This window comes from Stigmatopora nigra, chromosome 14, assembly GCF_051989575.1.
Source record: "Stigmatopora nigra isolate UIUO_SnigA chromosome 14, RoL_Snig_1.1, whole genome shotgun sequence".
Classification (NCBI taxonomy): Eukaryota; Metazoa; Chordata; class Actinopteri; order Syngnathiformes; family Syngnathidae; genus Stigmatopora; species Stigmatopora nigra.
Window position 1 is genome coordinate 6470864 of NC_135521.1, and position 10136 is coordinate 6480999.

Consider the following 10136-nt stretch of genomic DNA (forward strand, 5'->3'; position numbering starts at 1 on the left):
TGGCACAAAATGTATAAAATCCAATAATTAATCAAGGATTATAGTTGCACATCCAAGATGAAGGAAAAAAAAATTTTTTTGTCAATAATGCTTCATTATGAAAAAGTAATCTAGTGGTTTGTATGGTGTGACAACAAATGTTTTGGGCTACCTTCCGACTTTATTAATAATAGCTTTCAAAAGTGTGGAATGTACAGACGTAATTCCACAACAAAATGCGTTGTAAATTAATTCAAGCTAAAAGACTATTTTACAATTGAAGTTTAAAACACATTAAAGCAAAAAGAATAAACCCAGTGCGCCTCATATTCATAACAGAGAACATCTGAAACATACAACTGAAATACATTATTAAAAATTCAGTTTTTTGTTTGTGTATTGGCAAATGTAGTAAAATTGAATGCACGTCGCTGGCAAAAAAAAAACACGGTTGTAAACTATGGAATAGAAAACCAAATTGAACTTTGACCACCATCCCCCCCAAAAAACATGATCATGAAACCCCTTAAAATATCGGCTCAAGAATACTCACAAGACAGTCAGTGGGTTGCCAGGTTTTGACAAAATGTCAGTCAGGGCAGGGACTGGACGATGATGATTTTCTCGTTGATGCAGAAACGGTGCAGGACGGCGAGCAGGTTCTCCCCGCAACGCGACACTTGCCTCTCCATGGCCAATCGGAAATCCTCCTTCACTCCTTTGGTAATCCCTCGGGTCACCGTGTGGTGTCTGCGCGGGAGAAAAAAAGATAAATAGACCGGCGTGGCGTTTAGGGAAGCGAATGTGAACGCCACACGGGGCTATTGGAAAAACGCAGAGAACACGTCCATCGACAGAACACGTGAAAAAGAAGCACAAATGAAATGCTGTGAAAAGGCCAAAAGAAAATTCCATTCCACAACATCCAGAACCACCTGGGAACGGACGGTAATGACGACGACAGAAAGACGAGCGATGGCTCAAATCAACCAAAACGGCGACAATATATATATGTTTTTTTAGGTGATGGGCCAAAAAATATTTGAAAAATGAAATCAAATCGGGGATGTGGGGGGGGTGACAGGCCTCGGACTCGGGAATGAATGGCAACTGGTGTCAGGGGGACCGTGGTGAGAGGGGCCCGGGGTACCTGTCCATCATCTGGACCCCTTGTAGCAGAAGGGTGTTTAACTCCACCCCCAGGGCGGGCCTAGGGTTCCTGAGGGACAGTAACATTCAAACACTCAGTAAGTGAAGATGCATTCAAAGTGCTCTTAAGCCTGCAACTTCCACCAACAGGTCATTTGATAGATTTAACATACCGTATTGTCCGGACCATAAGTCACACATTAGTCATAGTTTGACTAATACTTAATAAAAAAATACAAATAAAAAAAATTGGTTAATAGATGCCTATTTAGCCTGTTTAATAGTGTTACTTTTGTCTTGGTTTCTGATCTTCTTTTTTTTTTTAAATGCTCAAAAATGCCATTTCAAAATCTTTTTTTTTTTCTCCTGCATAGTGGATATCTTTGGCTGGTGCGACCTATAGTCCAGAAGATATGGTACAGTATCTCCCTAAAGTGAGGACACCCAACATAGGATACGTTTAGTAATTTAAAATGATGGGAAAAGGATGGAAGGGGCAGGGGGGGATGGCGCAAGTCCCAAAAATGCTCCTGTGGGTGGGCATGCGGGGTGTTAAATTAGGAAACCTGTGCATATAAGCAAAAAAAAAAAAGAAATGAAGTACATCATTTTGTGCTCGAGTTGAATTTCTTCAGTGTTGTCCCATCAACACCGGATTGGATGGGGTGTACTCACTTTTGTGAGATACTGCATAAGCCTTCTCTTTTACGAAAGCCTGCTTTTGTTTAGGGGGAGTCAGGCAATATCCACAGAGTACATTTGAGAGTAGATATTTATATTCAAACTACAGAAACAATTGTGCGGAAAAAAAGAGAAAATGCCCCAGATAGTTCAATTCATCACATTGGATTGTTTTCATGTCTGCGTGAAGCAAAATACTGAAAGTCTTAATGGAAATGCACTGTTTAAGTCATTAGCTCCATCTATCTCTATTCAAGCTTCTTGTGCGGGCTATTTTCAATGCAATTTTCAGAGTAACAACAAGTCGATCATCAAGTGAATTTGCAAGGATGACGACGTGCTTACTTAATCAAAATCCCCTGGTTGGGAAGCAGCTCCAACTGGATCCTTCCTCCGTCGGGGGTCCGCAGGTAGGCAAACTCCTCCAGCATGTCGATGTCTGGACGTGAGCTCAAGGACATTAACAGAAAAATTCGAAAAAAGTCATCCAAAAATACCCCAAAATGAGTTTGCGTGGGTAACTAAAGGGTTTTGTCAGGATACTGGTGACGTAGTTGAAGAAATTCTCGTATTGGAAAGCCCCTTGCTGGCAAATCTTATCCACGGCTTTTAGAAAGAGCGTCTCGCCCTGCGGCCAATCGTACTGCAGGAGCACCACCACGTGACCCAGCGAAAGATCGTCTCGGGTGTCCGCGAAGGCTCGCGGCTATCGAGCGGTTGACAAATTGGCCGTTAGCCCACCTGCGGAAAGTCTACAGTGGTAGCTCGGTACCTTAAAGCAGGCCAACATTAGCTGGAGGCAAAATGGCAGGACGGCATTGCTGGTGCAGGGAAGCAATCTCAGGTCGTGGCCTATAGTGGACAAATAGATCATGGTTTATTCAAAAGGCCATTTTTCTTTATTGATTATTTTTATTTCTATTTTTTTTTCTTCAACTGCGCACTTTTCTTCATTTTGGTTTTTGGTCTGGTCTGATCTTCTAATGTTTTTGTTGATTCATGGGTGGGTGGTACCAGTCCACTGACAACGTCCAGAAGCTTCTCGCAGGCAATCTGAAAAACATTTAAATTTACAACAGTCCATTTTTTTTTGTGGGGGGAATAGGAATAAACTGATTTAGTTGTTTGATATAAAAGAGAAGTAAAAAGAGTACCCTGTATTCTCCCAGTGCGTAGTGGCAAGAGGCTTGCTGTATGAGGGCCCTGTGGTGCTCCAGACTGGTCTGGCCCGAGGGGCTCTGCTGGCCCAACTGGGGCTGCTGCACGGCAGCCATCTGGTGCAAACTGGACAGGGCCTTCCGGTACTGGCCCTGGACAAAACCACAAGAACCATTAATTAGACAATGTTGTTTATGGCCATCACTGCCTGGAAAGGACTTTGGTGATTTTTCATCGTCAATGCAAACTAGGCATTGTTTACAACATTTGATATAATAATAAATCTGAGGCTAGCATTTATTTCAGACCTATTGCCATGTTAATGACAGCAGTCCAATTAGTGTGGACGAGTAGACAATAGTATATTCAGAATAAAATACAAATACATTCATTATAAAAATGTTCGATATCCAATCTATTATTGCAATGGCTCTACATCACTGCAATCTGCTCAGTGTTGTTCCTGATAATGTACTTTTCTTTCTTGCCTGGTATATGATCATGTCAGTGAGGAAGATTCGGAACCACAGCCAATTTTCTGTCTTCCATGAGGCGCACATTTTGTTGAATTCTGTAAAAACACAAATCCAGACACTTAGAATCAATGGCCTCTCGCTAGCACGGGTCAAGACGATTCAGACATGACCAGTTTCCAGGGCGTCGTGGGAGTGAAGAAGATCCCAGCTTTCCCTGGCCGTGTAAAATCCCTCCAGAGTCTCCGACCAGTTGGGCATTTCCGTCTTGTTGGCCAGGATGTGCCGGCCACGCACTTTCCCCAAAGCGTCCTCGTCGTCCGAACTCTGAAAGAAACATTTGTAAACCACTTGCCTGATGGTCAGCTCACGTGATCCTCACCACGGTTTTCTCTCTGCCGTCGGCCATTTTGCGCTTCTTGTGTGTGTGCTTGACGGTTGGCCTCTCCACCTCCACATCGTTGTATGCCGAGCTAAAATCTTCCACGAGAATCCATGGCGCCAAGTTCAAAGCATTCACGCCTGATGGATCAAAGTGACAGGTCCTTATTTTAAGTCAGTGTGCCTCTGCTGGCGCCGTGGCCAATACTGACCCTGGAAGAGTGCCGGCTGAACGGCCGAGACGTAGAGGAAGGCGTTGCGGAAAAGAACCAAGGCGGTACAGATGACCACCTGATTGCAGCAGCGGGTTCTGGTGTCTCCCTCCAAACCCGGTAAGTAGCGACATAGCTCTTTTACTCTCTGAAGCAATTCCACATAAGTCCTGTACAATACAAAAGAAACAAACCCACCTTTGTGAATGGCGCTCACTGGCTTCATCCATTAAATCCAGTCATTCTTTTAGGGTTTAGGTCATATTCAATTTTGCCATTTGATAATCCATTGAATTAAAATGGCATCATAATGGTTTGTTTTGAAAGTTTTTTTTTCATCTGCCTGCTAGTGCAAATACGCACTATTGTCTATTATGTATAACTATTATACACAACCTCGCTTGGGCGACAAAGCCTCTCCACTTTTGATCCAAAATTGAGAGATTTTATTGATTTTTTTTTAGCTCTGCCTAATAATGCGACTCAAGATTTGAAAAATCATTTTTTTGAAAAACGGGCTCAAAATTTAAAAAAAAACAAGCGCAGTAACATCCTAGAGCCGTACATTTGTAATTTTTCGTTCAAAACCGCATTCAAATCGGATGTGCAGTGTTGTCACCATTTTGTCCAATGTTAACTGAAAAACACACATACACACACATTCTCAGAAATAGTAGTATGTATAGATGACCTAAATGACCTAATTGGGTGGTAGCTGCAGCCCTGGTATAAAATGGCACGGAATGCAAGGATATTTGCTCTTTTTCTTTTTTTTTCATTTTCTTTTTTACATGAATTGCATACCTCTGTCCTTTATCACCCTGCCACTCGCATCTTGCCCCGACGACCGCGAGGAGGTCCAGCAGCCTCTCCCAAGGCTCGGCGACCGCCGAAGACTTCTCCGACAAGCCGTCAATAACGCAGCGTTGGGAGCCGCGGGAAACTCCAGTGGACTTGAGCGCACCACCGTCTTGTGTGACTGTCAGAAATGGTAAAATGACGTCGTCGTAATGAGCGAAAAACAAACGTGCCTCACCATTGATCTGTCCGTCGGGCGAAGGTCCTCGAGTGACGTAACCGATGTAAAATTCTGCAGCTTTCAAAATGTATTTCTGCAGCAGGCTGGCTGGCAGGCGCATGTCCGTGTTGTTTATAACCAAAGGAAGGACGTCACATACTGTAAAACGAGCATACAAATACTTTTAGCTGAAATTTCTTTCTTTTTATCACACTATGTTACTGACCAAAAAGTTTTCGGAAGCAGTTAACGGGCGATTCCACTTTCTCAGTCGTCTCAGCCTCCAACAACGTCTCCCCTAAGCTGACCTGTGAATAAAATAGAGATGTAAAATATTTTCTCCCGGTGTGACAGAGGAAAAAGTACAATACCCCGTGCTGGACGACAGACTCCGGAAAGCGTTTTAGTAGGAGTAACAGCATTTCTGCCTTTTCCAAAGTGTTGAAACACTGCTCTGTGGCCTTTAGTAGCATCTCGCACTGAATCCCTCCAGGTAGTGTTTCAAAAAGCCCTGATGTGGACAGAGAAACAAAGTTAAGCTTGAAGGTCTCAGGAGAGTTTTATGGAAAAGGATCACTTTTTTTCACCTCGAAGGAACTGTGAATGTTTGTCCTGAGCCTCGCTTCGCAGGGCCGCGGTGATGACACTGATCTCACGCCACACGACGGGCTGATCTGGGAAATTTAGGAACCTAAAGCATAGAGAAATATATTCTTAAAAGTGACTACTCTAGCATGACTGGGAAAACTTACATGTCATACAGCAATCCTCCTGCACATGAAGTCCTTTCAGCATTGCGTTCAATGGTGTACATTTCATACTGTGGGCGATTATAGTATTATTAAATACAAAATACCACTTTTTCTAGATCTCTTTAAATTCTACAACTGTCCCAATTTTAAAAAGTACCTGTATGTTGAAATCGGCTGGGTAAAGGGTTCTGGCCGTTATGAGCCAAGCTTTAGCAGCACAAGGGTCATCTGGAACCAGCTCCCGAGCTCTTTTGACCAAAAATTCGCAGTCTTTTTGCGCAGACATTTGTGTTGAGCTTCGTGTATGTCAAACCGACAATAAATCCTACTTTGGCCGCAATCCAACTCTGACATCAAGATTTTTTTTGGACTTGATTTGCCCAGTTTGCATCGGGTGCACACTACATGACAAGATTACTGACGGTCCATAGGAAAAAGCTAAAAGATGATCGAAATTATCTTCGCAAGGTAGTTGGAATTATGTAGCGTTACAGTTTTTTTGTAATCCAGAAAACATCTAACCGGTTTGTATTCGCATGTTATTGTACACGCATGAGGATGCAAACAAACAAATTTAGAGTAGATTTATGCTGGCTCTCTCGCGCATCTGTCGCCTTGTTGATGACGTCATTTGATAGTCGTAAATTGTCTATTTTTTTACGACAGCTGCGGCCATATCACAATAATAACAATAACAAGTCAGGAGGAACATTAGCAAACGTAACAAAGCAATCATATTAATTTCATTTTGCGTCTCATGTTGGATCGTCATTCGCCTGAGTGATGGCGTGATTAAAAATATATATTATAAACATATGGCATAAGAAACGACTCTCAAATGTCACATCAAGTGTGGAAATTATTATAATACAAGTTGCCAAACAAACCCATTCGTTCTAATGATGGAAAAATAGTAAATATAAAGAAAAACACAATGCATTGACGGGAAATGTAAAGACTGTGTTCACGTGTACTCGCCAAAAAATCGTTTGTCATTTCAAAATGAAAATACTTTGAAAATAGCTGCATGTTGTCGTTTTGCCTGATTAAAAAAATATTTAGCATCAGGAGGAGTTTGGTATATTTTTCTTTGCTGGATGGCGCTGTTACGATAATTTATTTAGTGCTAGAGCGGAAATGGGAATAGAAGAAGAGAGACCTGTTGGTGGAGCTGCAGACGCGACCTGGGGGTCGAGTTAGTGGCCTTTTCCTGGGTAAGGAAGGTGGCACTCCACCTGTCGGGGGACAGGCCTGCAACCATTGGTCCACACGACAGGTAAACAATCGTTTTCAGGCTGCGATCATGTAAACGCCTACGTTTTCACTTGGTCTCCTGACGTCCAACGTCCACAAGCTGGACCCAAGCATTGCTTTATCCATTTTCAGTCGGGCAGGTTAGCAACGTAGCATGCTAAACTGACACGCCGTGATTGTGGCTTGCATTATAAGCTTCCGGTGCAAAGTCTTTCTATGAATGGTATTTTTGGATTGGCATGACAAGAGACACTCGTTGGCTGCTCATTTTTGCAAGACGAGGCGCGATAGCAGGTAGGCGAACGTGTGGTGACAGTTGATGACCTTTAACCTCCTAGGGTTGCTTATCTTTCGAAATCCTATTTTTGACGGTTTCATTTTGACGACTTGTTCTTTATGGCGAAGCTATTCTGGGTTATTTTTCTATAATTGCAAAGGCACGCCTCGAATTGCTATCTAGTAGCAAGGGCGTGTTTTTACTGTATTTAATCGAAGATGTTATGGTGAAGGTAGAAACTCATTTGTTTACAAGGTTGTTGTTACATTAGAGTAATATATATTTGCAGAAATGTTGCACTATTCTTACAGGAGAACAGTCTGATTGTCCATAATTATTTTTTTTACATTTAGAATTAGCTTCTTTTTTTCTATTATCTATATATATTACCTGACCAACGCACAACAAGAAGTACTGATATGGTGTATAGATTTCTCTAAATTCAAAATGAATAATAAATGTAAGAATAGCATTCAAGCAATATGGAAAAAAATGTATATATATATTGAGTGGTCGTAAACATTGGCACTGTCACGCCGCCATTCATTAACTCACCCATTCCTTGCTTTCCGTCAGGTGTTTTTCGAGGAGAGCAGTGCTGACGTGATGGAGCATTGAGTGCCCCCAGTCACCATGGACTCGCCGTCATCCCGGACGCCCTCGCCGCCTTCCCCCTTGACCAAAGGAGGCCCCCCCTTGCTTTCCAACGGGCCCCTCAGCACCATACTGGGGCCCCAAGGAAAGCACTACGTGTGCGGCTCCATGGCGGCCTTCACCAACATCATGGTGACCTTCCCCATCCAGAAGGTCCTGTTCCGACAGCAGCTGCACGGCGTGCTGGCGGCGGAGGCGGTCCGACAGCTCCAGAGGGACGGCCTGAGGAACCTCTACCGGGGGATCCTCCCCCCGCTGCTCCAGAAGACCACCACCGTGGCCATCATGTTCGGCCTGTACCAGGACTTCTCCCGCGTACTCCTGGAGCGGGCCGAGGGGAGCGGCGTGCCGGAGCTGGTCACCCGCAGCTTCGCCGCCGCGCTGGCCGGGACCACCGAGGCCATCCTGGCGCCTTTCGAGCGCGTGCAGACGCTCCTCCAGGACCACCGGCACCACGGGCGCTTCAACAACACGGCGCACACCTTCAGGACGCTTCTGTCGCAGTACGGCGTCCGGGAGTGCTACCGCGGCCTGGTGCCCATCCTGCTGCGCAACGGTCCCAGCAACGTGCTCTTCTTTGGGTTGCGAGGACCCATAAAGGAAGCGCTCCCCGAGGCCGACACCCGGGCAGGTCACCTGGTTAATGATTTTGTGTGCGGGGGCGTCCTGGGAGCGGGCCTGGGTATCATGTTCTATCCGTTAAATGTCATCAAGTCTCGGGCGCAGTCGCGGGTGGGCGGGGCTTTCCAGCCCTGCGGCCAGGTGCTGCTGACCGTGTGGCGGGAGCGAGGCAGGAGCCTGGCCATGCTTTTTCGGGGGGCTCACCTCAACTACCACCGCTCGCTCCTCTCCTGGGGGATCATCAACGCCACCTACGAGCTGCTGCTGAAGCTGGTGTGAAAGTGAGACTGCCACAAAATGCAAACGAACAAAGTGAGTGGTCCTCGGGGGGGTCACATTTTTTTGCAGTTTGTATGCCAAGGGTCCAAACGAGGGGAGAAAAGTCTCGTTTTTCCAGCCCAGCATCTTTTTTTGTTTACAGTATCATGAGTTTTGTGTGTGCTGTGTTTTGCGTCCTTTGTCGCCAAAAACAATCAAAGTGAACATTTTGGGTTCTTTAATTTATTACTTAAGATGAGATACGTTCAACTTGAATGGGAGTGTCAGAACTGCTATGTGAAAAAGGGGGAGTTGGCTAATAATAAAACAATCAAATAGGCATTATGACTGGGTGTATGTATATGATCCGTGTTGGGGGCAATGGGCGTCTAGTTTGGGACTGGGAAGGTTGGCAGCCTCTCTACCAAAATGTATTGGACATCTATTACTATTAATAGGCGATTTCTATCAATTTTACTAAGTGACACAGAACATATCCTGAATACCAAACAGTAAATATGCATGTGAATCAGTTAAAGGTCTGTAAAATCATAACTTGGAAGCAATTTCCCAAAAAAATCACCAAATTTTAAAATGAGTGACTTACCTCCGTTCAAAATAAGAGGCACAAGATGGCTTTCTTGTTCCCAGATCCTAGTTTTCCAGGAGCTACTTTCCATTCATAATGACTGGTAAGACACATTTATGAACAAAAATAATAGCCAACTTCCCTTTTGTTGTGAGTACTATTAATTAGCATTTTTAAAGCCGTGCACAAATACACTATCAGGATGCTGATGCTGTATTTATTATGGGAGATATATTTTTTTTCTTTTCCCAACTCATTTCCTCTTTAGAGGTTAGCAAAGTGACTCTCAACTTCCCACCGCCGCCACGCTTGCCCTCCTCGGCTGTCCCTAACGTCTGTTGACATAATGGGCTCACATTTCACAGTTGAGTAGCCGCAGCCAGTCAGCGAGCAGCCCCGGAGAAGCGTACGGAGCCCGAATGGCGGCAGAGGGAAATGTTCAGTGGCACAAAAAGCTCAAGCTGCCATGTAAATGGACCACTTGGCCTATTTCTTGCCTGCTTTTTCATTTGCAACAGTCCACTAAGTGTTGCCTTTTATAACGTTGGGCTTCCACCAACTTGGATTCTTTTCCCTCCAACAAAAAAAATAATAAAAATGGTCCAACAATGCCAAATAAAATGTTGAAAAGCCAAATGAAATCTGCAGTTTATGTCATTTTTCCCCCAAATCCAATGCCA

At 44.2% G+C, this 10136-nt stretch overlaps 2 protein-coding genes across 6 annotated transcripts; one reads left to right on the forward strand and one right to left on the reverse strand.

The window, feature by feature from the left end:
- Positions 1-111: 111 nt before the first annotated feature.
- On the reverse strand, positions 112-6712 carry ints10 (integrator complex subunit 10). 4 transcript variants are annotated; one of them, XM_077733643.1, is made up of 18 exons: positions 5961-6701; positions 5804-5871; positions 5639-5742; positions 5423-5562; positions 5278-5359; positions 5070-5210; positions 4838-5012; positions 4034-4203; positions 3823-3962; positions 3614-3767; positions 3456-3538; positions 2964-3119; positions 2754-2862; positions 2582-2661; positions 2353-2515; positions 2155-2248; positions 1130-1198; positions 112-729 (listed from the first exon to the last, which is right to left on the reverse strand). In XM_077733643.1, exons 1-18 carry the CDS (start codon positions 6087-6089, stop codon positions 573-575), a joined length of 2214 nt encoding a protein of 737 aa, XP_077589769.1. In that variant the 5' UTR covers positions 6090-6701; the 3' UTR covers positions 112-572. The 4 variants fall into 4 exon arrangements, with proteins under 4 accessions (XP_077589769.1, XP_077589770.1, XP_077589768.1 ...); XM_077733644.1 differs by having other exon boundaries at positions 3826-3962; positions 5961-6700; XM_077733642.1 differs by having other exon boundaries at positions 4838-5210; positions 5961-6712.
- LOC144207955 (mitochondrial nicotinamide adenine dinucleotide transporter SLC25A51-like) lies at positions 6687-9215 on the forward strand. Of its 2 annotated transcripts, none has more exons than XM_077733647.1 (2): positions 6687-7079; positions 7911-9215. In XM_077733647.1, the coding sequence occupies exon 2, from the start codon at positions 7968-7970 to the stop codon at positions 8886-8888; it is 921 nt and encodes a 306-aa protein (XP_077589773.1). In that variant the 5' UTR covers positions 6687-7079; positions 7911-7967; the 3' UTR covers positions 8889-9215. The 2 variants fall into 2 exon arrangements, with proteins under 2 accessions (XP_077589773.1, XP_077589774.1); XM_077733648.1 differs by lacking the exon at positions 6687-7079 and adding an exon at positions 7117-7351.
- Positions 9216-10136: the final 921 nt, after the last annotated feature.

Excerpts from the sequence above, each read along its gene's own strand:
- ints10 (XM_077733642.1), bottom strand. The coding sequence starts at position 6,089 with ATGTCTGCGCAAAAAGACTGCGAATTTTTGGTCAAAAGAGCTCGGGAG. Across the intron at positions 4,204-4,837 it reads CAGGGTGATAAAGGACAGAG|GACTTATGTGGAATTGCTTC; the intron begins GTATGCAATTCA and ends TGTATTGTACAG. Across the intron at positions 730-1,129 it reads GGGGTCCAGATGATGGACAG|ACACCACACGGTGACCCGAG; the intron begins GTACCCCGGGCC and ends TCTCCCGCGCAG.
- LOC144207955 (XM_077733647.1), top strand. The coding sequence starts at position 7,968 with ATGGACTCGCCGTCATCCCGGACGCCCTCGCCGCCTTCCCCCTTGACC.